Source organism: Hyla sarda, chromosome 13 (genome assembly GCF_029499605.1).
Source record: "Hyla sarda isolate aHylSar1 chromosome 13, aHylSar1.hap1, whole genome shotgun sequence".
Taxonomy (NCBI): domain Eukaryota; kingdom Metazoa; phylum Chordata; class Amphibia; order Anura; family Hylidae; genus Hyla; species Hyla sarda.
Window position 1 is genome coordinate 29,343,150 of NC_079201.1, and position 25,456 is coordinate 29,368,605.

At 44.2% G+C, this 25,456-nt stretch overlaps 1 protein-coding gene across 10 annotated transcripts in view; it reads left to right on the forward strand.

Annotated features, from left to right (window-relative positions):
- ANKFN1 (ankyrin repeat and fibronectin type III domain containing 1) overlaps positions 1 to 25,456 on the forward strand; it is a 597,928-nt gene that overhangs the window by 218,460 nt on the left and 354,012 nt on the right. For 8 of the 10 annotated variants that reach the window (XM_056550598.1, XM_056550604.1, XM_056550603.1 and 5 more), the window contains one exon: positions 4,959 to 5,169. In XM_056550598.1, the coding sequence (XP_056406573.1) occupies positions 4,959 to 5,169 (211 nt within the window). Of the gene's footprint in view, positions 1 to 4,958; positions 5,170 to 13,785; positions 13,895 to 18,470; positions 18,503 to 25,456 lie in introns of those variants that run through there. The other 2 variants (XM_056550605.1, XM_056550606.1) reach the window with 2 other exon arrangements.

Below are 25,456 nucleotides of genomic sequence, written 5' to 3' on the forward strand. Positions count from 1 at the left end.
AAAATGCCCCCTCCCTGATATAACTAATGCACCCATTGTGGCCATACAAAAAAAAAAAAAAAAACTGTAATACTTACCTAATTAAGGTTCCCTGATGAATGCAGCAGCTCCTCTCTTCTCTTCAGCTCTGCAGCCTATAAGCCTCAGGGCCGAGATTTCCTGGCTGGCACCTTATTATTACACCGGCCTGCCGAGGGATGCATCACAGCGGCTCATGGGCTGCAGACTTGAAGTGTCTGCAGCCCATGGCACAGAATGGTGGAGCAGGGCGCTGACAGCTCCTGCGGCGTAATAATTCTACTGCACTGCATCTGCGTCTGGAGGAGGAGGCAGATGCAGTGACTGGGGTGACACCACTGAGGGATAGTTACTACCTGCTATGGTGTCACCCCACTGGATGTTGTCACCCGGTGCCGACCACACCCCATTTACCACCTAGCAACGCCAGTGAAGATAAGTCTTTAAGTTTATTATTTTTATTGCGGCAACCCGGGCAGAATGCAAAAATAACAGAAAAATGATAGATAACCCCTTTAAAGGGGTATTCCGGTGGAAAACATTTTTTGTTTTTATTTTAAATCAACTGGTGCCAGAAAGTTAAACATATTTTAAATTACTTCTATAAAAAAATCTTAATCCTTCCAGTACTTATCAGCTGCTGTACACTACAGAAGAAATGCTTTTATTTTTGTATTTCTCTTCGGTCACAAGCACAGTGCTTTCTGCTGACCTCTGCTGTCCATTTTAGGAACTGTCCAGAGCAGGAGAAAATCCCCATAGCAAACATATGCTGCTCTGGACAGTTCCTAAAATGGACAGCAGAGGTAAGCAGAGAGCACTGTGGTCATGACAGAAGAGAAATCCTAAAAGAAAAGCATTTTCTCTGTAGTATACAGCCGCTAAAAAGTACTGGAAGGATTAAGATTGTTTTTAATAGAAGTAATTTACAAATCTGTTTAACTTTCTGGCACCAGTTGATTTAAAAAAAAAAAAAAAAGTTTTCCACCAGAGTAACCCTTTAAAGTTCTAAATGTACCTAAATTATTGTCAGGATCCGGACTGGTATGCAGCGAGGATACTGGTGGTGGATCCTCTGTGTCAGTGGGGTGATGGCGTGGGCCGTACCAGGGGAACGGAGTCTAAGGGGTTACTGGTTTTCACCAGAGCCCGCCGCAAAGCGTGATGGACTTGCAGCGGCAGGTAACCCCCAGGTCGTTCCACCCGATAGCGACTCAACCCCAGCTGACAGCTGAGACAGGCGCGGTACACAGGGACAAGGCAAGAGCAAGGTCGGACGTAGAAGAAGGTCAGGGCAGGCAGCAAGAGTCGTAGTCAGGGGCAACAGCAGAAGGTCTGGGTACACAGGCTTGGGAACACACTAAACGCTTTCACAGGGCACAAGGCAACAAGAATTGGTAAGGACATGAAGGGGAAGTGGGTTTTTATACAAATGGCGCAGGTGCAGGTACTGATTGGGCCAGGCACCAATCAATGGTGCACTGGCCCTTTAAATCTCAGAGAGCCGGCGCGCGCGCCCTAGAGAGCGGGGCCACGCGTGCCGGGACTGAACAGCCAGAGGACGGGGCAGGTGAGGAGATTGGGATGCGACCCACGGGCGGGCGCGTCCCGCTACGTGGATCGCATCCCCGCCGGTGACACCAATGCAGCGCTCCCGGTCAGCGGGTCCGACCGGGGCGCTGCACAGAGACGAACGCCGCAAGCGCTCCGGGGAGGAGCAGGGACCCGGAGTGCTCTGCGTAACAATTATACTCAGAGTGCCCTTAGCAGTTGCCACATGCAGACAGAACTATGCCCCCATGAAGTGGCCAATGCCTGAACAGTTTTGCTGGTAAAATTGCTATATTACTGGCAAAATGATACAACCTTTGTTGTTTTGCCAACATTTGAAAGTCACAAAGTAGTCTCTAAAAAATTACTATGGTCTGATTATGCCCTGTAAATAAGACTTTATCAAATTTATAAAGTAGAATAAATATAAACATCTTTCAAGTCTGTGCCTAGCACAAACTGCAAAATAGTGCGTTTTTCACAAATATTAAGTGATTTTTGAAGCCCTCGTGGGTGGGGCTTGCAGGAGAGGGCACGCAGTCTGAGCAAAGAGGACTTGTTTAACTCGTGTGCCGAATTTATTACAATTTATACCCATTAGAAGCTAAAAATTGTAGTGGAAATTTCTCTCTGAGCTGACAAAGATTTCTTAGACTGTCTCTCATACCCCGGGATTTTTTGTGCACCTCTTGGTAAATCCAGTGAATTCCTGCACTGGTTGGGTTTTACTTTAGACCGGAGTGTGAAATTCAGGTCTTGGTAAATTCCCCTTAAAGTTTTTTTTGGGGGGGAATTTAAGAAACCAGTACAAATGATTTCGGGCAATAAAAAGTAAAAACTAAAATTTCTTCAAAAATTTGCATATTCCGTAAGGGTTTATACCACCCTTGCCAAGTTGAAAAAGTGGGCAGAGGTTTGCGTAAAAAGGGTGCAGGACCTCCATGACCCAGCAGATGTACTATAGTCCATGCCAATAACTGGTGTAAACTGTTGATCCAGAGGAACGCAAAAGTTGCATTGAACCTGCCAAAGCCAACAGCAGTGGAAGCTTACTAAAGACCGGCATGTGATACTCTAGTCTTTGTAAATGTCCCTTTTTGTGTCTCTATTTATATTTCATTGACTTCATTGATTTCCCCACGTTTGTTCTTTGTTGAGTCATATGGCTCATGTATTGTTTATATCCACTCATCTACGGGAAAAAGGAAATTCATACCAGCTCATCCTTAGGTTGTGTTACAGTTCAGCATGGCCTGCACATGTTCTGTTCATTACTTTAAAGCTGCCATGACATGGTTTGCTCATAGTTTATACATGTTCAAGACCATTAACAAATTGGGATTTAGGATCTTCGCATTCTGAAAAACTTATCTGGAATATAGTCTAGGTTAAATATAGAAACAGATGGATCTGACTACTACTGGGGTTTACGACTACAGTGTACAAACCTAATAATGTCTGACTTATGACCACGGAACGGAAACAATAAAGGGCGCAAATGATAATACAAAAAAAAAATAATAATAATAATGTCTGTATTGGCTGTGAAATGGCTGAAGGGAAATTCCTATATAATGCAACACCCAATCTAGTTTGACTATAACCTGTATTTAGAAAGGAAAAAAAAAAATAATAATAATAATAATAATAATAATAATAATAATAATAATAATAATATATATATATATATATATATATATATAGCAACAGAAGAATGCAGCAGCACACTGCCAGCACAAGGATATAGGTGCAACATGAATATGCAGTTAAAACATGGAGAGCTATACAGCTATGGTGTAATAGATGCAAATGTGAAACTATGAGATAGTGAGGCACTTAGCTCGCAAATTTGTCTCCGCCGGCGGTCAAATAGCTTGGACCGTCCCACCGCGATAAGGTAGCCTCCTGGGACGGACCCTACACTGTGAATATGCCTCTGTGTGAACAGTTCAGTAAGCATGGCAGGATCTGGAACATCCAAGCCACCTTATATACACACCTGATAGAGGTGGGTGGGGTGCAAGGCCAACATGGAGGTAGCCACTCCCCCGTATGTGTAATACAAACAAAGAATAAGTCAGCCAGCACTTTAGTTGATACCAAACTATTATATGGACCTGGCCTACAGGTGCACGCTACTAGGCTAGATATACAGCAACAGAAGAATGCAGCAGCACACTGCCAGCACAAGGATATAGGTGCAACATGAATATGCAGTTAAAACATGGAGAGCTATACAGCTATGGTGTAATAGATGCAAATGTGAAACTATGAGATAGTGAGGCACTTAGCTCGCAAATATTTATATATATATACACATATATACCAGTGTTTCATGGTGGTCTTGCAAATCTGTGATTTTGCCCCAACATTTATTTTTAATACAGCATACAAAATGACTATCGTCTCAGGTTTTCCCAGGTTGCAGTGCAGCTGAGACATTACATCACTAGTAAGATGTTCAGAGAGAGCCTGTCTTTGCTTCAGGGTTTGGGGCCACCGCTGGATAGGAGATCATTCTGCAAGAATTTGCAACAGTTGGAAGCACCCTGATCAGAAAACACTGATCTATTGCATAGAAGGCAGCACAGGTGTGTTTCAATTGGTGAGGTGCCTGATGTGTGGGAGGCAGAAAAATGACCTCACACTTACAAACAAGGAATTATGGGATTTGTAGTTTAAGAGAATGAATTCCAACAGGAAATAACCAGTTCACAAAAAGAGAGCCTCGGTGTTATGGTAATCTCACAACAGCCATTTAGCCCCAAGACAGGCCCAGATCCTTCCTAAGTATGTCCATTATGTCTGACAGGTACGTACTAAAATCACCTTATAGTGGATAAGCTGTTTAATGCTTAAAATGTGGTACAATAGAAAATTGCCAGCAGCTGCAGAACTGTATAAGGGTTGGTTTACATCCATACCCCTTACATCCATTTGTGGTATACAAGACCCATTTGGCTCAATGTTGCATATGTCTTTGACAACCCCCCCTATGGTAAAAGAACAAAAAAAAAAAAAAACGTACTGTGGATAGCTGATCAATGTTCCCTATGATAACGGCAATGGTAGTGTTAGAGTTCGCTGTCTTTTCTAATTCAGAAACAACTTATATGGGTTCACATAAGAGAAGAATCATAAGAAACGCTGGAGTGCCCTAAAGTGCCCAGATTGGAAATATTTTTTGTGATAGGCAGCACACTACATTTTGGTCCTCTTCTAAGTTGTTACCATTGTTGCTGTAAAGAGAGTGTTTAATTTCCTGTAATTACAGCAGTTCTAGAAAAATAGAATGTGTGGGAAGATAAGAACCATTCGGCCCATCTAGTCTGCCCAATCGAGCAGAGATTTTGAATATAATGGGTGACTGTTGTTTCTTTTTGCAATAGAACTTCCAGTGCAATGAAGCCATCTTCGAGGCAGTTGAGCAGCAGGACCTGGAGGCTGTCCAGATTCTTCTTTATCAGTACACAGCTGAAGACCTGGACCTTAATACACCTAACAGTGAAGGCCTAACACCCTTGGATATTGCCATCATGACAAACAATGTGCCCATTGCAAGGACTCTTCTTAAAGCTGGAGCAAAGGAAAGCCCACACTGTAAGTAATGTGAATTTTCAGGAACCGTATGGAATACACAGTAAATAGTAAAAAAAAAATAATATGGCAAAAACAATATAGTTCTAAGTATATTTACACAGCTTTAAATGAGTGTTCTGCTTTTATCAAATTCTTCTGGGTCCATTTAATGCCCATTGATTTTATATTATAACGATATAAAGGTCAACACTCCAGATCCTCTGGTTCTCTTCGAAAAGCTATAGAACTGCATGATTCTAGATGAGTGCAGATACCGCTGAAGGGTGCTTAGGAGTTTATTGCTCAGGGATTTTTATTATAGAGTATGCTCTTAAAGTATAAATCCTAGAATTAAATGAAATCCTCAACTACCCCTAGTGATGACTGCCAAATTATCAAGGTTAAAATTACTGTACTCAACAAGAATTTTTGTAGAAACCATTCAGTTGTAGTAGAAACAGGGCACAGGTTATGTCATTACAATAAGTTATGATGTATTCTGATGGCCTTGAAAAAGAAATCATAATTTGACCCTGGTATATGACTAAAGCTGGTTAAACACATTGGTAGGACATGACATCAATCTAATGTGCATGGGGGCCTCCTAACTCTCCCCCAATGTCAGATGTCATGGCATAGAAGGATCGGCCACTTGGTTGTTGTAAATAAAGCTTACATTATATATAGAGAATAGATATATAGAGAATAGATCCACCACCATAAAGTGTTTTTTTTTATTGCCTAAAACAGAATCATATTCCCACCAGATAATACTTTAAAGTTTACCTTTATACATAAAGAGAAAAGAAAGCCAGGGCGACTCACCATGTACGTAAACTTCTTTATTTATCCATGAAGGGTACAAACAGTGCAGGACACGGGTGGACGGAACACAGGGAGACGTTCGTTCGGGGCTACGGTGCCGTTTCGCAAGATATGCTTCAACTGGGCCAGTTGAAGCATATCTTGCGAAACGGCACCGTAGCCCCGAACGAACGTCCCCCTGTGTTCCGTCCACCCGTGTCCTGCACTGTTTGTACCCTTCATGGATAAATAAAGAAGTTTGAAGTTTACGTACATGGTGAGCCGCCCTGGCTATCTTTTCTCTTTATGTATGAAGATTTGCATTGTACTTTGCTATTCCCAGTGAGCACCACCAGACGTGGTCTAGCCAGCAGAGGTAGTGATTGACAGGTGCTAGTGATTAGGCGAGCTGTGCCGAGTTTTTTTTCTACTATTGAATTGACTTTAAAGTTTAGAATGCAAACCTGTATTTTAGATATAGTAATAAGGTTTTCTACCTAAACTCTTTGGGGGAGATTTATCAAAACCTGTCCAAAGAAAAAGTTGCTGAGTTGACCATAGCAACCAATCAGATTGCTTCTTTCATTTTTGAAAAGGTCTTTGAAAAATGAAAGAAGAGATCTGATTGGTTGTTGTGGCAGCTCAGCAACTTTTCCTTTGGACAGGATATGATAAATCTCCCCCTTTATCTTTTTGCAGAACTACGATAGGTAAAATTCAGTACTACCCATTGCCCATTAACCCCTTAAGGACGCAGGACTTAAATGTACGTCCTGGTGAGGTGGTACTTAACGCACCAGGACGTACATTTACGTCCTGTGCATAACCGCAAGCATCGGAGCGATGCCCGTGTCATGCGCGGCTGATCCCGGCTGCTGATCGCAGCCAGGGACCCGCCGGCAATGGCCGACGCCCGCGATCTCGCGGGCGTCCGCCATTAACCCCTCAGGTGCCGGGATCAATACAGATCCCGGCATCTGCGGCAGTTCGCGATTTAAATGAACGATCGGATCACCCGCAGCGCTGCTGCGGGGATCCGATCATTCAGAACGCCGGACGGAGGTCCCCTCTCCTTCCTCCGTCCGGCTCCCGGCGTCTCCTGCTCTGGTCTGTGATCGAGCAGACCAGAGCAGGAGATGACCGATAATACTGATCTGTTCTATGTCCTATACATAGAACAGATCAGTATTAGCAATCATGGTATTGCTATGAATATTCCCCTATGGGGACTATTCAAGTGTAAAAAAAAATGTAAAAAAATGTAAAAGTAAAAGTAAAAAAAAAGTGAAAAATCCCCTCCCCCAATAAAAAAGTAAAACGTCCGTTTTTTCCTATTTTACCCCCAAAAAGCGTAAAAAACATTTTTTATAGACATATTTGGTATTGCCGCATGCGTAAATGTCCGAACTATTAAAATAAAATGTAAATGATCCCGTACGTTGAACGGCGTGAGCAAAAAAAAAAGTCCAAAATTCCTACTTTTTTAATACATTTTAGAAAAAAAAATTATAAAAAATGTATTAAAAGTTTTTTATATGCAAATGTGGTATAAAAAAAAAGTAAAGATCATGGCGCAAAAAATGAGCCGCCATACCGCCACTTATACGGAAAAATAAAAAAGTTAGAGGTCATCAAAATAAAGGGATTATAAACGTACTAATTTGGTTAAAAAGTTTGTGATTTTTTTTAAGCGCAACAATAATATAAAAATATATAATAATGGGTATCATTTTAATCGTATTGACCCTCAGAATAAAGAACACATGTAATTTTTACCATAAATTGTACGGCGTGAAAACAAAACCTTCCAAAATTAGCAAAATTGCGTTTTTCGTTTTAATTTCCCCACAAAAATAGTGTTTTTTGGTTGCGCCATACATTTTATGATATAATGAGTGATGTCATTACAAAGGACAACTGGTCGCGCAAAAAACAAGCCCTCATACTAGTCTGTGGATGAAAATATAAAAGAGTTATGATTTTTAGAAGGCGAGGAGGAAAAAATGAAAACGTAAAAATTAAATTGTCTGAGTCCTTAAGGCCAAAATGGGCTGAGTCCTTAAGGGGTTAAAGGGGTACTACATTGCTAGACATCTTATCCCCTATTCTGTGGCAGGACCACCCGCGATCTCCGGCCCGGTACCCGGGCGTTTTGAACATGCATGTTCAGAATGCCGGCTGTGCTAGGCTTCGGGCAGCCATTGTCGCCACGCCTCCTCCATTCATGTCTATTGGAGAGACGGAGATACAGCATTCGTGTATCTCTGTCTCTCCCATAGAGATATAAGCTATCTCCCATAGAGATATTTGCTGGGGTACAATGCAGAAGATCGCGGCGGGTCTCAGGGGAAAGGGGATAAGATGCCTAGGGGCGGAGTACCCCTTTAATATTAATAGGTTGTCCATGTAAATACATATTATTTTCAGTTGTCTTTGATAAGGGAAAAAAGTTAATTTGTTAAATTTCCCATATTTTAACATATTTAAGCAAACTGTCTTGCCTGAGAAACATGAAAATGGTCTGATAGGAAATGTTCTAGTACATAAGTGGCTTTTCGCATGAGAATAAATAATAATGAATAGTGTTACTTATGCACATCTCTTCTCTACTAACATATCCATATAAGCTGAAATACAATAAAGAGAAGAGAGAATATTCCACATCAGAGAATTTCCAATTTCTAATACTAGTTTTAGTACAGAAGCTATGGAATTTATTCTTGAGTGTTCCTTTATGTTTCCCTGATTGAAAATCAGTAGAATATCTGTTTGTGCTTTTCCATTGTACCCCTACTCTTATGCTGACTTTTTGGCTACTTTTCAGTATGTATTTGACAAACATGTGCAAAACCGTAACAGCTTGATGGAACATTACTGCTGACTGTATAGTTGACCACAAACATAATGGGCAGGGTGGAAATGGGCATTTATGTACCTGTGGGGCCTCAATGTTACAAAAAGAATCCTTATAATGGAGAAACATGGCGGAGAGGCATAGGAAGTACCCTTGGAATTGTAGTAAACTGTTCTAAACAAGGGGGCAGAAAGGAAAGAAATGGATAGAGATGTAAGTTTACAGTGTTCATTCAGGCCCTAAGAACTCTCAGTTGTAAGTTTAAAGATCCAATGGGGGAAATTGATCACAACCTGTGTAGAGAAAGAGTGGTACAGTTGCCCATAACAACCAATCATAGTGAATCTTTCCTTTATCAGAGGTCTTTTTAAAATGAAGGAATCAATTGGTTACAATTGGCAACAGCACCACTCTTTCTCTACTCAAGTTTTGGTAAAACTCAGCCAATGACTCTCCTTTACCAACTTGACCGAGCAACCTCCTTTTATTGAGGTGAATTTAGTTTAATGTCAACAACAGATCGTTGAAACATGTCACTGTGGTGTGCAATGATTGGCCCATTTTATGAAAAATGACTTTGAGAAGGAGGCTTTGGAAATTGGAAATGGTATTGAACCCTCACACTCAAGTTTGTAAACCTTTAGAGCACCAATGGCTCCAACCAGTGATACCATGTTACTAAACCCACAGAATGATGTTGCTGACAAATTTTGCTGACCCTTTTAATCTCCTTTTAGGCTGTGTTCACATGAGACATTTATTTAGCGGTACCTCCACTTTTTCTGCTAGTCACTGTATAAACTGTGCAATTTTTATAGCAATATCGGAAAATAGTGGTAGAATACCAGCAGTAATAAGTGTGAACACAGCCTTAAAGGTGTTATTCAGCACTTAAAGGGGTACTCCACTGTCAGACGTTCGGAACTAAATGCTCCAAATGCTTTTTTGCAGAAGTAACTGTGACCTCTGAGGCTATTACAGTGATGAACCTGACCAGTTCTCCATTAAATCATGTGTCTTTGTCTGTTCTGAAAAAAGGGTTTAACTTCTGTTTGGTAAAGAACTTTGACATAGTTGATCTTAAGGTAGACATGTTTAAAGCCATACACAAGTTGAATCTTAAAAAAAAAATTTGCTAATAAAAATGACTACGGAGTAACGCAAGTGAGACAAAAGGGTGAATTACTGGTGTGCATTGGTCCCTTAGGGTTCAGTGTTCTCAGTGAAGCCTCAGAAAAAGAGCTTGAGTGTTTGGATAATTTGGTAGATCTATTAAGTGAAGGCGACATATTCACTGAAGAGGTTAATCGTGACCTCAAGGTGTTGCATGTACAAGAACTCACCGGAGGGGTGAAGTCCTCTTTTTGCCTCCCCCCCCCCCCCCCCCATCTCGCCTGGTAGTAACCACGATCTCTTCCAGACAAAAATTTGGGAGGTTAGAGCACTGATTTCTCCCACAGATCCCAGCAATCTCTCTAAGGTAGAACAAAAAGCCCTTGACCAGTTGAAAAGAAGGAATAACATTGTAATAAAAAAAATCTGACAAAGGTGGTAATATTGTTGTGATGACAAGTGAGTACTACGCTAGTGAAACGCAGAGACAACTAAATGATACTAATACCTACGGGTGAGATTGTGGGTGAATCCAATCAAAAAAATCAAGTCTCCTTTGCAAGCATTACTAAGGAAATCAGTAAAGATGGGTATTATGTCTAAAATTAAAGCGGAGAAGTTATTTCCACATTTTCCCACCTTCCTGCACTGGTACTTTTTGCCAAAGGTTCATAAGACTTTGACCTTACCCCCAGGTAAACCTATTGTCTCGGGAGTGGGGTCTGTCACAGAACCATTGTCCAACTACTTGGACTGGATTCTGCAACCTGGATTCGTCATACGATGCTTTTTTATGTCGGGGCCATCGCATTAAGTGCTATCCGGCAGCGCAAAATGCTTAAGCTGCTGCCGGATAGCAGCTTAATGTTCCCCGTGTGGTGCAGTAAGTATTACTTACCCCTCCACGATGCTCCGGGGTGCCCTCCGGGTCCAGCGCTGGTCTTCCGGTGTCTTCTCGGTCCTCTCCGATGACGTCAATACGCTGCTGCGCACGTCATCCAATAGGAATGGCGTACGCAGCGGCGTAATGACGTCACTACGCAGGCCCAGTAAGGCCTTGCGGAAGACAGCAGAGGACCGGAGAAGACAGCAGAGGACCGGAGAAGACCAGGAGAGCCCAGCGGAGGCCCGGGGTCACCATCGGGAGCAGCGGGGACACCATCGCGAGCGGCGGGGACAGGTGAGTACAGCTTCCTATACTTTACATTGCACGGATCCCTCAACATACGATGGATTCGACAAACGATGGCTCGTTTGGAACGAATTACCATCGTATGTTGAGGGACCACTGTATAGCGCAGAAGTTAGGAGTGGATTGCATCAGAGAACTAATGACACATACAGGGAGACAAAGCAGTACCATTCAATTCCTTTATGATTCTCTTACTTTTGTTCAGTTTGATGGGCAGTGGTACACACAAATTGGGGGGGGGGGTGGTGATGGGCACCCCAGTTGCGTGTACCTTTGCCAATCCATATTTGGCAATATTTGAGAGCAGGTTCATGTTTACAGAGAAAAGTCCTTTCCTCAGGCTTGTCCAGTGCCATCTCAGGTTCGTGGATGACGTGTGCATGACTTGGGATGGCACCGTGATGGACATTGAGGATTTCATAAAGTGTCTGAACAGCTAAAACAATATGAATCTCAAGTTCACATATAAAATTGATAGCACGCAATTGGAGTTCCCAGATGTACTAGTCAAAATAGAAAGAGAATATAGAAAAGAACAGGAGCGCTTCCATGTGAAGGTTCTCAAAATACAGTGTTAGATAGCAGCCAGTACGGACCGTGCTCACCTGGTATGGTTGTGCGGTCTACAAGCACAACACTGACAAATCACAGAATGAATGAATGATCGGCTTCCCACACTGGATCACCGGCGTGCACAACAAGAATCAAGGACAAGGAGGAAGTTGGAAGTTTGATATTGCGCTGCTGTTTGTTGGGCAGGAAGTTCTGTAGTTCCGAGTGTTTTCTTTTACTGTTGTCCACAGTTCTGAGTCTATTGTGGACAAGATGTCACAGCTTTTTTATTTTTCTCTGTCTGCATGCAGATACATCAATACAGATCATGGCATTTGCGGCAGTGCAGTACTTTAAATGAATAATGGGATCGCCCGCAGCGCTGCTGCGGGGATCCGATCATCCAGCATGGCGGCCAGAGGTCTTCTCACCTGGCTCCGACCGTCTCCCGGGGTCTTCTGCTCTGGTCTGAGATCGAGCAGACCAGAGCAGAAGATGACCGATAACAATGATCAGTGCTATGCCCTATTCATAGCACTGAACAGTATTAGCAATCAAATGATTGCTATAAAATTCCCCTATGGGGACTATTAAAGTTTAAAAAAAAAAAGTAAAAAATTTAAATAAAAAAAAGTAAATAAAATTTTAAAAATCCACTCCCCCAATAAAAAGGTAAAACGTCAGTTTTTCCCATTTTACCCCCCAAAAAGCATTAAAAATAATTAACACACACATTTGGTATCACCGTGTACATAAAGGTCTGAACTATTAAAATATATTGTTAACTATCCCGTACGGTGAGTGGCGTAAAAAATAAAAATTCCAAGATTGCTGCTTTTTTGTCTCATTTTATTCCAAAGTTAAAAAAAATAATAAAAAAATAATAAAAAGTGAAACCTAAGCAAATGTGGTACCAATAAAAACCACAGATCATGGTGCAAAAAATTAGCCCCATACCGCCCCGTATATGGAAAAAATGAGAAAGTTATAGGTGGTCAAAATAGGGCAATTTCAAACATACTAATTTTGTTAAAATAGTTTGAGATTTTTTTTAAGCGGTACAATTATATAAAAGCATATAACATGGGTATCATTTTAATCATATTGACCCACAGAATAAAGAAAACATTTCTTTTTTTACCGTAAAGTGTACAGCATGAAAACAAAACTTTCTAAAATTTGCTAAATTGCGTTTTTCTTTTCAATTTTCCAACACAAATAATATTTGTTTGGTTGCGCCATACATTTTATGGTAAAATAAGTGATGTAATTACAAAGTAAAATTGGAGTCACAAAAAACAAGCCTCATATGGGTCTGTGGATGGAAATATAAAAGAGTTATGATTTTTAGAAGGCGAGGAGGAAAAAATGAAAATGCAAAAACAAAATCGGTCTCGTCCTTAAGGCCAAAATGGGCCTGGTCCAAGTAATGAGAAATTATTTTTCCTCAGATGCGAAAAAAAAATCTAATGCAAACTGGTTAACCAGGCTGGGTCCAGTAGGTAATCATCGTTGTGGCTCCTGTGCCTGGTGTCCCTACCTAAAACCAGGACAAAATGTGAAGGTTGGGGGGACTAGACAATACATTAAAAAGCCTGATTACCTGTAGAACCCCTTGGGTTGTGTATGTCATTACCTGCAGTTGCGGAAGATTTTACGTGGCAGTATGAAAAGACCTGTTCACACGAAATTTCGTGAACACATCTATTCTGTGCGCTCGAGAAAGTGATCGCCAAGATTCATGAATTCTTTTCATGGAGAAGATTGCAGTAAACTAGTGTTCCAAGGTATATAAAGGGTTTTCAAGAGAGAGGGGTGTGATTTAAGGAAAATCCTCCCCCAAGCAGAAGCCCGGTGGATCAGTAGGACAATTGCACAAGGAAACCTTGGTTTAAATGAAGGGTTGGATTTCAGTGTCTTCTTGTAGTTAATACAGTACATTGCATGTTTGTTGGATTATGTTTTCATTCTATACTTTGTTGATTTTAAAGTATGATTTAATGTTAACCTTTGTACCCTCCTTTTCGTACACCACCAGGTGAGAGTACTTAATGGTGATGTGCACGGAAGAGGGTAGGGTCTGATGAAGTGTGCATGCGCACACGCAACAGCTGTCACCTAAGAATGATCTGACTCATGGCGTCTGTTACATCTTTAACATCTTGCTGCTTATATTGTTTTTACTGCACCTTTGGGAATAAAGAACAGCACTGCTTTTGTGCCTGATTCCGGTGGGTGCAGCCCATTCATTGGAAATATACTTTCTTGGTTGGGAGTTCTGGACTCAGAGGTCAGGTCTAACCCTTGGCATCTCATGGGTAACTAAATGTGATAGCCTAACTTGTTCCTTGACTCTGGAAATGTGACTATGAGTTGTGGGGACTCTCTAGCGCAACTCCAATATTGTAATCACTGAAACAGGGTCTACTGACATGTAGCTGAGCTTGGCCTTACTGAGACACATTCCTGCTGGCGCATCCAGGTAGGTAACCCTCGCCTTGTAATCTGTCTGCTCATCTGGACCAGGATCTAGATTCAAGCAACATCCCATTTTCTCTGTCAGCAATCAGGTACATAAAAACTTCTCCTGAATGCTCCCTTGCCTTGGTGGTGGACATAATGTCATCATGGAATAGATGACAGACAGCTTGGTCTCTCTCTCTACATGTGTATGTAGCGCATTAACCCTTTTTGTACCATTTAGTTTGGGGGAAAATATTAGCAAAATGGTGTATACAATAATAACATATATTTTTACCCATAGGGCCAGGAATTACATCAACATATAACACAATGATAGTGGCCCAGTTGAAACAATGGTGAGCTTTACTCCACAGGCTGGGTGTAGTGGCATATCTGTAATACACAGTCTCATACATAAAGCATTACACTTAAAGGCAGAGAAAATATAGCACAATATACTGCACCTCAGTAAAGAGGTGCAGGGAATTGCAAAGTATCTCCTTCCCAGCTTACAAGCCTTTAGAATGGTATACTCCACACTGACAGAAAGTTCCACTTAAAGTAGTTAAGCTGTAATGAAGCCAGAACTTTGCTATGTGCCAGATGATTGGTGACTACAGCCGCCACACCACCTCCATTCATCTCTATGGGAGGTGGCGTGACAGCTACTATGTAGCTAAGATCGCGGGGTTCCCAGTGGAGGGACCCCTGTGATCAGACATCTTATCCCCTATCCTTTGGATAGGGGATAAGATGTTTTCTGGCGAAGTACCCCTTTAAACCAGGGGAGGGAATTATAACAATACAGCGCACGTGTTGATGGGGCACCGTACATTTTGTATATATTTGGGATTTTTTGAGTCTAAGGTGCTCCCCTGGGTTCTTCACCGGAGTCTGCCTCACAGCTCAATGGACTTGGATATCAGGAGCCCAGGTCGTGTCTGTGGGGCCCTGGGGAGGAGTACAGACACAGATCAGGGAGGTTTATCCCTCTACTAATGGACAACAAGAAATACATAGGGTCAAGTAGCCAATTCAGTCACAGAGAAGCACAACCAACATATTGTCAAAGTAATAACTTAATCAGAAGTCAGGTTGGAATGTGAATTCTAGGTTTAGAAGACAAATGTGAAAGCCAGATAGCCGGGCAAAGAGTCAGTACACCAACACAATAAAGAACACAAGTGTGGCAATAAAAGGATGCCAGATGCCTGTGTAAACTCCTGGGCTTCAAGCTGCTTGGGGCGCCAGTACTGAGTATGATTGGCCAAATATCCCAGCTCCTTGATAAAGACACTGACCCATGCCTTTGTCACTGTCACGATTCGGCTTCCAGGTAGTGGATCCTCTGTGCCAGAGAGGGATTGGCGTGGACCGTGCTAGTGGACCGGTTCTAAGCCACTACTGGTTTTCACCAGAGCCCGCCGCAAAGCGGGATGGTCTTGCTGCGGCGGTAGTGACCAGGTCGTATCCACTAGCAACGGCTCACCTCTCTGGCTGCTGAAGATAGGCGCGGTACAAGGGAGTAGGCAGAAGCAAGGTCAGACGTAGCAGAAGGTCGGGGGCAGGCGGCAAGGTTCGTAGTCAGGATGGGTAGCAGAAGTTCAGGTACACAGGCTTTGGACACACTAAACGCTTTCACTGGCACAAGGCAACAAGATCCGGCAAGGGAGTGCAAGGGAGGAGACTAGATAAAGGCAGGGAGCAGGTGGGAGCCAATTAAGCTAATTGGGCCAGGCACCAATCATTGGTGCACTGGCCCTTTAAGTCTCAGAGAGCTGGCGCGCGCGCGCCCTAGAGAGCGGAGCCGCGCGCGCCAGCACATGACAGCAGGGGACCGGGACGGGTAAGTGACCTGGGATGCGATTCGCGAGCGGGCGCGTCCCGCTGTGCGAATCGCATCCCCAACGGCCAAAACAGTGCAGCGCTCCCGGTCAGCGGGACTGACCGGGGCGCTGCAGGGAGAAAGACGCCGTGAGCGCTCCGGGGAGGAGCGGGGACCCGGAGCGCTAGGCGTAACAGTACCCCCCCCCCTTAGGTCTCCCCTTCTCTTTGTCCGGTAACTGCCTCCCCTGGGATGAGGACACCGGGAAAGAATGGAGGGTTTCCTCAACGGCAGGCAGTACAGCAGGAGTGGGAATGGGGAGGGAGGGCAGAGGGCGAGGCCTGGCACGGGGCAGTGTGACACCAGGACGGGGGCCATGGGGAGGCACAGAGGCTTGCCTGATGGGACTGGGAGGGGGGGAGAGGCACTTCCTGTGGCAGGCAGAGTCCCAGTTCCTGATCTCCCCGGTGGTCCAATCAATGGTGGGGGAATGAAGCCGGAGCCAAGGCAGACCGAGGAGGACCTCAGAGGTACAGTTGGGGAGAATGAAGAACTCAATCCTTTCGTGGTGGGGTCCGATAGACATCAGGAGGGGTTCTGTGCGGTAACGCACGGTGCAGTCCAATCTGGCTCCGTTGACCGCGGAAATGTAGAGCGGTTTGACGAGACGGGTCACCGGGATGCTGAATCTATTAACAAAGGACTCCAACATAAAATTCCCGGAGGCACCAGAGTCCAAGCAGGCCACGGCTGAGATGGAGGAGTTGGCTGTAGGGGAAATCCGCACGGGCACCGTGAGACGTGGAGAAGAAGACTTAGAAGCAAAAGATGCCACACCCACGTGAGCTGGGTGCGTGCGTGCGTTTCCCAGGCGTGGAGGACGGATAGGGCAATCCACCAAGAAATGCTCAGTACTGGCACAGTACAGACAGAGATTTTCTTCTCTACGGCGATTCCTCTCTTCCTGGGTCAGGCGAGACCGATCCACTTGCATGGCCTCCTCGGCGGGAGGCCCAGGCGAAGACTGCAAAGGATGCTGTGGGAGAGGTGCCCAGAGATCTAAGTCTTTTTCCTGGCGGAGCTCTTGGTGTCGCTCAGAAAAACGCATGTCAATGCGGGTAGCCAAATGGATGAGTTCTTGGAGGTTGGCAGGAATCTCTCGTGCGGCCAGCACATCCTTGATGCGACTGGATAGGCCTTTTTTAAAGGTCGCGCAGAGAGCCTCATTATTCCAGGATAGTTCAGAAGCAAAAGTACGGAATTGTATGGCGTACTCGCCAACGGAAGAATTACCCTGGACCAGGTTCAGCAAGGCAGTCTCAGCAGAAGAGGCTCGGGCAGGTTCCTCAAAGACACTTCGGACTTCAGCAAAGAAGGACTGGACTGTGGCTGTGGCAGGATCATTGCGGTCCCAGAGCGGTGTGGCCCAAGACAAGGCCTTTCCTGAAAGAAGACTTACTACGAACGCCACCTTAGACCGTTCTGTAGGAAACAAGTCTGACAACATCTCCATATGCAGGGAACACTGAGACAAAAATCCACGGCAGAGTCTGGAGTCCCCATCAAATTTGTCCGGCAGGGACAAGCGGAGGTTAGGAGCGGCCACTCGCTGCGGAGGAGGTGCAGGAGCTGGCGGAGGAGATGGTTGCTGCTGTAGCAGAGGCAGAATTTGCTGTAACATGGCGGTCAACTGCGACAGCTGCTGTCCTTGTTGGGCAATCTGCTGCGATTGCTGAGCGACCACCGTGGGAAGATCAGCGAGACTTGGCAGCGGCACCTCAGCGGGATCCATGGCCGGATCTACTGTCACGATTCGGCTTCCAGGTAGTGGATCCTCTGTGCCAGAGAGGGATTGGCGTGGACCGTGCTAGTGGACCGGTTCTAAGCCACTACTGGTTTTCACCAGAGCCCGCCGCAAAGCGGGATGGTCTTGCTGCGGCGGTAGTGACCAGGTCGTATCCACTAGCAACGGCTCACCTCTCTGGCTGCTGAAGATAGGCGCGGTACAAGGGAGTAGGCAGAAGCAAGGTCAGACGTAGCAGAAGGTCGGGGGCAGGCGGCAAGGTTCGTAGTCAGGATGGGTAGCAGAAGTTCAGGTACACAGGCTTTGGACACACTAAACGCTTTCACTGGCACAAGGCAACAAGATCCGGCAAGGGAGTGCAAGGGAGGAGACTAGATAAAGGCAGGGAGCAGGTGGGAGCCAATTAAGCTAATTGGGCCAGGCACCAATCATTGGTGCACTGGCCCTTTAAGTCTCAGAGAGCTGGCGCGCGCGCGCCCTAGAGAGCGGAGCCGCGCGCGCCAGCACATGACAGCAGGGGACCGGGACGGGTAAGTGACCTGGGATGCGATTCGCGAGCGGGCGCGTCCCGCTGTGCGAATCGCATCCCCAACGGCCAAAACAGTGCAGCGCTCCCGGTCAGCGGGACTGACCGGGGCGCTGCAGGGAGAAAGACGCCGTGAGCGCTCCGGGGAGGAGCGGGGACCCGGAGCGCTAGGCGTAACAGTCACTACAGGGGATCTCCGAACACGTCTGGAGCATGGCTAGGTAAGTATGTTACGTATAGTGCATAATTGTTGCAGATTACTATACTTATAGAAAGTTAGAATCAAGACATTATTTAATAGTTCTAAAATATTTGCAACCCTAGAGGTATTTTTATCACCTGCTTTTATATATGAAAGATTTTTGGCCCATCTATATACTCTGGTATGAATTTTCCTCAGTAGGTTGCTCCATATCAGATACAAAATATTATATGTCACGCTTTCCCAGCATTTCTGGGCATATCGCAACTGCGAGTTCATTTACGTCATCCTCCGCCCCCAACCATAACGTAGCAGTCAAAACACTATGGGGGAGATTTATGAAAACCTGTGCAGAGGAAAACTTGCCCAGTTGCCCATAGCAACCGATCAGATCGCTTCTTTCATTTTAAAAGAGGCCTGTGAAAAATGAAAGAAGCGATCTGATTGGTTGCTATGGGCAACTAGTCAACTTTTCCTCTACACAGGTTTTGATAAATCTCCCCCTATGACTTTACTACTGTGAGGCAGCGTGTTGTGAATTGGGTCCCACCACTGTTCACCACGCTGATATTGTGAACTCTGCAGTGGGTCACCTGCCAGCTTCTATATGGGCCATGTGAGAATCTGACTACTAACCATAACTAACCTAATTTAATTATTGTATTTCGGTGGGATATGTGTTCCTTAACAGTTTCTGGCGTTATCCATATTAGCTGCATAGTAGTCTTGATTGATATGATTTACTAGGTCCTACATAGACCAATGTGTATAACTGTTCTCAGGTAGCCCCTGAAGACATTCAGCTTTGTGAGATAGATTGGAATGAATAGAAACGTGTTGGACTTTGAACTACGTAAAAAAAAAAAAAAAATTGTATTCTACTGCACATAATTATTTGTGAATACTTTGTCTGGTCATAAGGACCCCAGTGGATATAGACTTAACACACAGCTTTGAAACTATGGTAACAGTGGGATTTGCCTTGTTTTTAAGGTCCTATTCATTTTAATTTTCTAGTTTTGGTAGAAGATATACCGTATTTGAGATTTGGTGGATTATTATATTTTTTTATATATATAATCTTTTTATATTTGTTTTGGACTAAATTTATAAGGATATTGCACTGTGGCCTCTATTTTACATACGTTGCTTATCCATATCAGATACATCATATAAGTTAAACACTGAAACACAATTCTTTGACCAGAAGGATTAACAGTGACAAATACAATATCCCCCCTCTGTTAAAGCTGACTGCATGTCCCCTTCGCTTTTTCTCATATTGCTAATGATCGCATACAGCACAAAGCTTCTTTAATAGAGAAGAACTGCGCAGAGCTGCCTTACGGAGGGAAATCAGGAAACGCTGTTAGTCAGTGGACAGGCTGGAGCCGGCTGTCAGAGGTTATAGAATCCTCAGTGGGCCGTGCCACTAACAGAGCCTGGGGCCTGACTATTACCCCCAAAGCCTGCGGAGAACAAGAGCTCTGCTGAGATCATAACTAAGTTAGGCAGCACAGGAGTCTGGAGCAGGGTGCACATGAGGAAAGTCAGCCTCCATCTTTCCTCTGCTGTCACCGATCTGTCAGGCTACACTGCTCGCCACGCCATAGAAGCAATGCAGCCACTGCAGAAATCCATCACCAGCTTGATAACATAATCAGATGTAAATGAACGTACTGTTGTGCAGGAATCGGGACAGGGCACAAGGCTTTATAATGAAATCTAGTCTATAGGCACGAGAATTGTGTTTGCTTTTCCTGCCTTATGGGAAAGTGTTAATAGATCTATGACACTGTAGCTTTTAGACTTTGCATTGCATATTATTTACTACGCGTCACAAATCTTATATTTCAAGAAAAATACAGGCATGGTCAACCGTGTTCTCGTCTTTAAAGCATTAACAACAGATCCACTTGATGATAAGAAGGATTTCAGTGTTCATCGTGTAGCCAGGATACAAAGAGGCTCCGGCTTAGTCCATAGGTTCCTTCGCTCCTCCTGAGCCTCTCCTGGGCTTCATTGATGATCGGTAGTGTTGCTCGCGAATATTCGCAATTCGAATATTATTCGCGAATATCGCATATTCGCGAATTCGCGAATTTCGCGAATATAGCGCTATATATTCGTAATTACGAATATTCTTTTTTTTTTTTGTTTTTTTTCTTCACAGTACACATCACAGTGATCATCCCTCTCTGCTTCCAGCTTGTGTGGTGTAAAGAAGGCTGTAATACTACTGTGTGAGACTGGCTCGCGATAATTCGCATATGCGAAAATTAGCATATGATAATTTTCGCATATGTGGATTTTCGCGTATGCTAATTTTTAATATGCTAATATTCACATATGTTAATTTTCGCATACGCGAATGTTCGCATATGCGAAAATAAAACGAGAATATAACGACTATGCGAATATTCGCGAATATATGACGAATATTCGTCCATATATTCGCGAATATTCGCGAATTCGAATATGGCCTATGCCGCTCAACACTAATGATCGGCTGCCAAAAACGGATTAGCAGAAAACATATAGCTTTCTATTATAAATATACATCAGGCGGTTTCCTCAGAAACTAAATACAAAGTCGGTGTTCCCTATGTGACAAATGGTATTGGCTTAAAGGGGTACTCAGCTGGAAAACATATTATCTGTTATCCAAAGGATAGGGGATAAGATGTTTAATTGCGGGGGTGCCGCCGCTGGGGACCCCCGTGGCACCCCAGTCATCTGGTGCATGGAGTGAACTCCCCTACAGCCGCCATGCCCCCCTCCATTCATGTCTATGGGAGGAGGCGTGACAGCTACATAATAGCTGTTACGCCCCCTTTCATAGACATGAATTGAGGGGGCATGTCACAAGCACAGAAGCTCCAAGCTTCAATGTTTCAGATGCCGCCACTGCCGGCCCAGAGATCGTGGGGTCCCCTGCGGCGGGACCCCCGTGACCAGACATCTTATCCCCTGTCCTTTGGATAGGGGATAAGATGTTTTCCGGCAGAGTACCTCTTAAAACCAGGGGAGGGCATTATAACAATGCAGCGCACATGTTGATGGGCACCGTAACTTATATATATGTTTGGGTTTTTTAGAATGATAGAAAACTAAATAAGGTAAAAGGTGAAGTTGAGTGACATATCTTTCATATCTCTTATCGTACTGTCATTTATAATTTTTGACTTTTTTTTACACCTTTTTTACAAGCTTGCACTTTATACTATATGGCATTTTTCATCATGAGGCAAGATTTATAAAATTGTCTTTCAATGTATGATGAATTTACATAAATTTTTTTTCAATGTACCTTCATTGATGTGCAGTGTGTGCCTCCTATTGAGTAGAGTTGTTTTTTTTTTTTTTTTAAGCAGCATATACACTATATCTTACTAGACAAAAATACATATTTTATCCTGCTATCAAGCTTTTTCCCTATCCCCTCCTGATAGACTGTCTTCCTCTCTGAAAAGAGCTAAGGTTTGTCCTGGTCTGCACAGGGTTTGTCTTGTAGCTCAGCCAGGGATCAAATTACAAGCAATAAAAGTCTATGGAGATAGGAGGGAGAAGGATGTGCTTGTGAACATATAACGCGCTTCGACATTAAGCCTTCTTCAGGTCCATAACAAGGATACACTCTTCGTTGTAGGTATAGTGTGAGTGTGCTTCCCTGCCGCACAGCACTTCCTGTGCGGCAGGGAAGCACACTCACACTATACCTACAACGAAGAGTGTATCTTTGTTATGGACCTGAAGAAGGCTTAATGCCGAAACGCGTTGTCCGAAATGACTGAATAAACATTTGCGTTGTCCTGTGCCGGCTTGTGTTCATTTACTGACCTCCAAAGAGGTGCAGCGCCTCCCCTGAATACCGTCATTTTTGCATTCCATTGCCTATACTATATACTGGACCCTCTGAGGGAGCCCAGTGATGGTAAGGAGTGCAGCAGCCCCACACATCTGTAACTCAAATACCCTAATCTAACATACCTACCTGTGGACTGCTATTACGCATATCCCACAAGGTCAGTATACCACCGAGGTGTGGTGGAGGGTTTACACCGAGATTGATATACACAATAAGGGAGCGCCCCCTGTCTCTTTTTTTTCTCTCTCCCTCTTGAAATTCATTGTGAACATATAGAGGCTGCAGAGAGGCAGAGAGACAGCAGAAACAAGTCAGTATAGTAAGTAATAGATTACATCCAGAGATTTATACATAGTTTAGACTGCTCACTTTATTATGCCTTCTGAGCTGTGGCTGCTGCTTTTTATGCAGTGAACAGAAATAGATATGCAGGCTCCTCTCCTCTGTGTGTGTGCAGTGTGTGGGTGACACCACCGACATAAGGCTCCACCCACCAGCTCTGGGAGAACTGAACATTTCTGATGAAGCCTTCAGAGCAGAAATCTGCAGAAAAATACATATACAAGTTATATAATGGACCAGAGATAATGATGCTTCTCGTGTACACACACAGGGCTGCTCATCCTAACAAGTCAACATAAATGACAGCTTCCATCCTGGTATATAACACAAACATCTTCATTCCAATAAAAAAAAAAAAAAAAAAGTTGTGTTGTTTCAACTGTCACTGCTTGAAAACATAACATTGCAACTTTTTGGAGGAATATAAAAAAAAAATGTTTTATATCAACTGGCTCCAGAAAGTTAACCAGATTTGTAAATTGCTTCTATTAAAAATCTTAATCCTTTAAATAATTATCAACTGCTGAAGTTGAGTTGTTGTTTTCTGTCTGGCAACAGTGCTCTCTGTTGACATCTCTGCTTGTCTCGGGAACTGCACAGAGTAGAAGAGGTTTGCTATGGGGATTTGCTTCTAAACTGGGCGGTTCCCGAGACAGGTGTCATCATAGAGCACTTAGACAGAAAAGAACAACTCAACTTCAGAAGCTCATAAGTACTGAAAGGATGAAGATTTTTTAATAGAAGTAAAAAAAAATTGAGGAAAATGAGGCATGGACAAAAACAAGCCTATAAATGGCTAAATCAACAGATGGAAAAGCAAAGATATAAAAATGTGTCTGCATTTTTAAATCAGATCTGTTTACAATTCTGAGCTATCAAACCTGCTGACAGGTCTACTGTCACGATTCGGCTAGCTGGATGTTGATCCTCTGTGTCAGCGAGGGATTGGCGTGGACCGTGTCGGTGGACCGGTTCTAAGATGCTACTGGTATTCACCAGAGCCCGCCGCAAAGCGGGATGGTCTTGCTGCGGCGGTAGCAACCAGGTTGTATCCACTGGCAACGGCTCAACCTCGCTGACTGCTGAGAAGGCGTGGGACAGAAGGACTAGGCAGAGGCAAGGTCAGACGTAGCAGAAGGTCGGGGCAGGCGGCAAGGTTCGTAGTCAATGTGGATAGCAGAAGATCTGGAAACACAGGCTTTGGACAACACTAAACGCTTTCACTGGAACATGGCAACAAGATCCGGCAAGGAAGTGCAGGGGAAGTGAGGTATTATAGCCAGGGAGCAGGTGGAAGCTAATTAGGCTAATTGGGCCAGGCACCAATCATTGGTGCACTGGCCCTTTAAATCTTAGAGAGCTGGCGCGCGCGCGCCCTAAGGAGCGGAGCCGCGCGCGCCAGGACATGACAGCCGGGGGCCCGGGACAGGTAAGTGACTTGGGATGTGATTCGCGAGCAGGCGCTTCCCGCTATGCGAATCGCATCCCCGCCGGCAATGTCAGTGCAGCGCTCCCGGTCAGCGGGTCTGACCGGGGCGCTGCAGAGAGAGGAACGCCGCGAGCGCTCCGGGGAGGAGCAGGGACCCGGAGCGCTCGGCGTAACATCTACACAGTAGTGTCAATAAACAAATACTTTTGACATGTCACAAGGTTTTGATCAATCGAGGTGTAAGTGCTGACAGTGATCTCCAACCAGACTTATAATAGGACTGCAGGACGGAGATTGCTACAAGCTTCTCCATGCTTGTTCTGAGCACTGAGAGGGCGATTTATCAAAACCTGTCCAGAGAAAAAGTTGCCCATAGCAACCAATCACATCGCTTCTTTCATTTTTAACAAGGCCTCTGCAAAATGAAAGTAGTGATCTGATTGGCTGCTATGGGCAACTGGACAACTTTTCCACTGGACAGGTTTTGATAAGTCCCCCCCCCCCCCCCCCAGACTCCAAATGATCAAAATTTTTGATATGACAAAAAAAGTATTTCATTTTTTTTAATTAAATGACAGATACATTTTAAGGGCAGGGTCACATGCAGCACATTCACAGTTTCCCACAGCTGAAATTCCATTTCCATATGATGATGTTGCCTTCCCTTTGGAGTCAACGGGTTCTGCTTGCAGAATTCTGCAGGGAAAAATCTGTAAGCGGAATTTCAGCTGCGGGAGTGCCAAGTGTAACCCGTACCCTTATGCCATGTTCACATGGCCGAAAATGTCGGGCAGAATTTCTTCCTGGAAAACACAGGCAGACATGCAGCATATTTGAATGTTCCGGCGGGTGCTAGGACTGCTCAGAAATGTCTATTCTTTCTGCGAATGCCGGAAATGGGATGTGCACAGTGCAGCAGAATCCCAATGAAATCAATGGAACTTTGCTGCAGCGGAATTCTGCTTGGAAATGATGTCCTGTGAACATATCCTTAGTGTCCAGAGCTCCTTCCAGAGACCCTCCTCTCAGATATCACTGATAGCTTTAGTGATCTAGTGATTGGACTCTATAAATCATACCTGCAAGGGGAGTCTGGTAATTCTCTCAATACTTAATGCCCTGGGCACCTATGCACTTGTGTCAGAGGCAGCAAAGAGCTTTATCTCGGTCATGCAAACTGCATGACCAATATATCAGATAGTGTATGTCTGGACTCCCTTCCTCAACCTCTGTAAAGCTCAAAACAGCTGACAGGTCTGCTTTAAGGGTTTAAGAGATATATTATTTCAATTTACTTATCATTAAAGTGTACCGGTCAGCAACAAAAAGGTTTA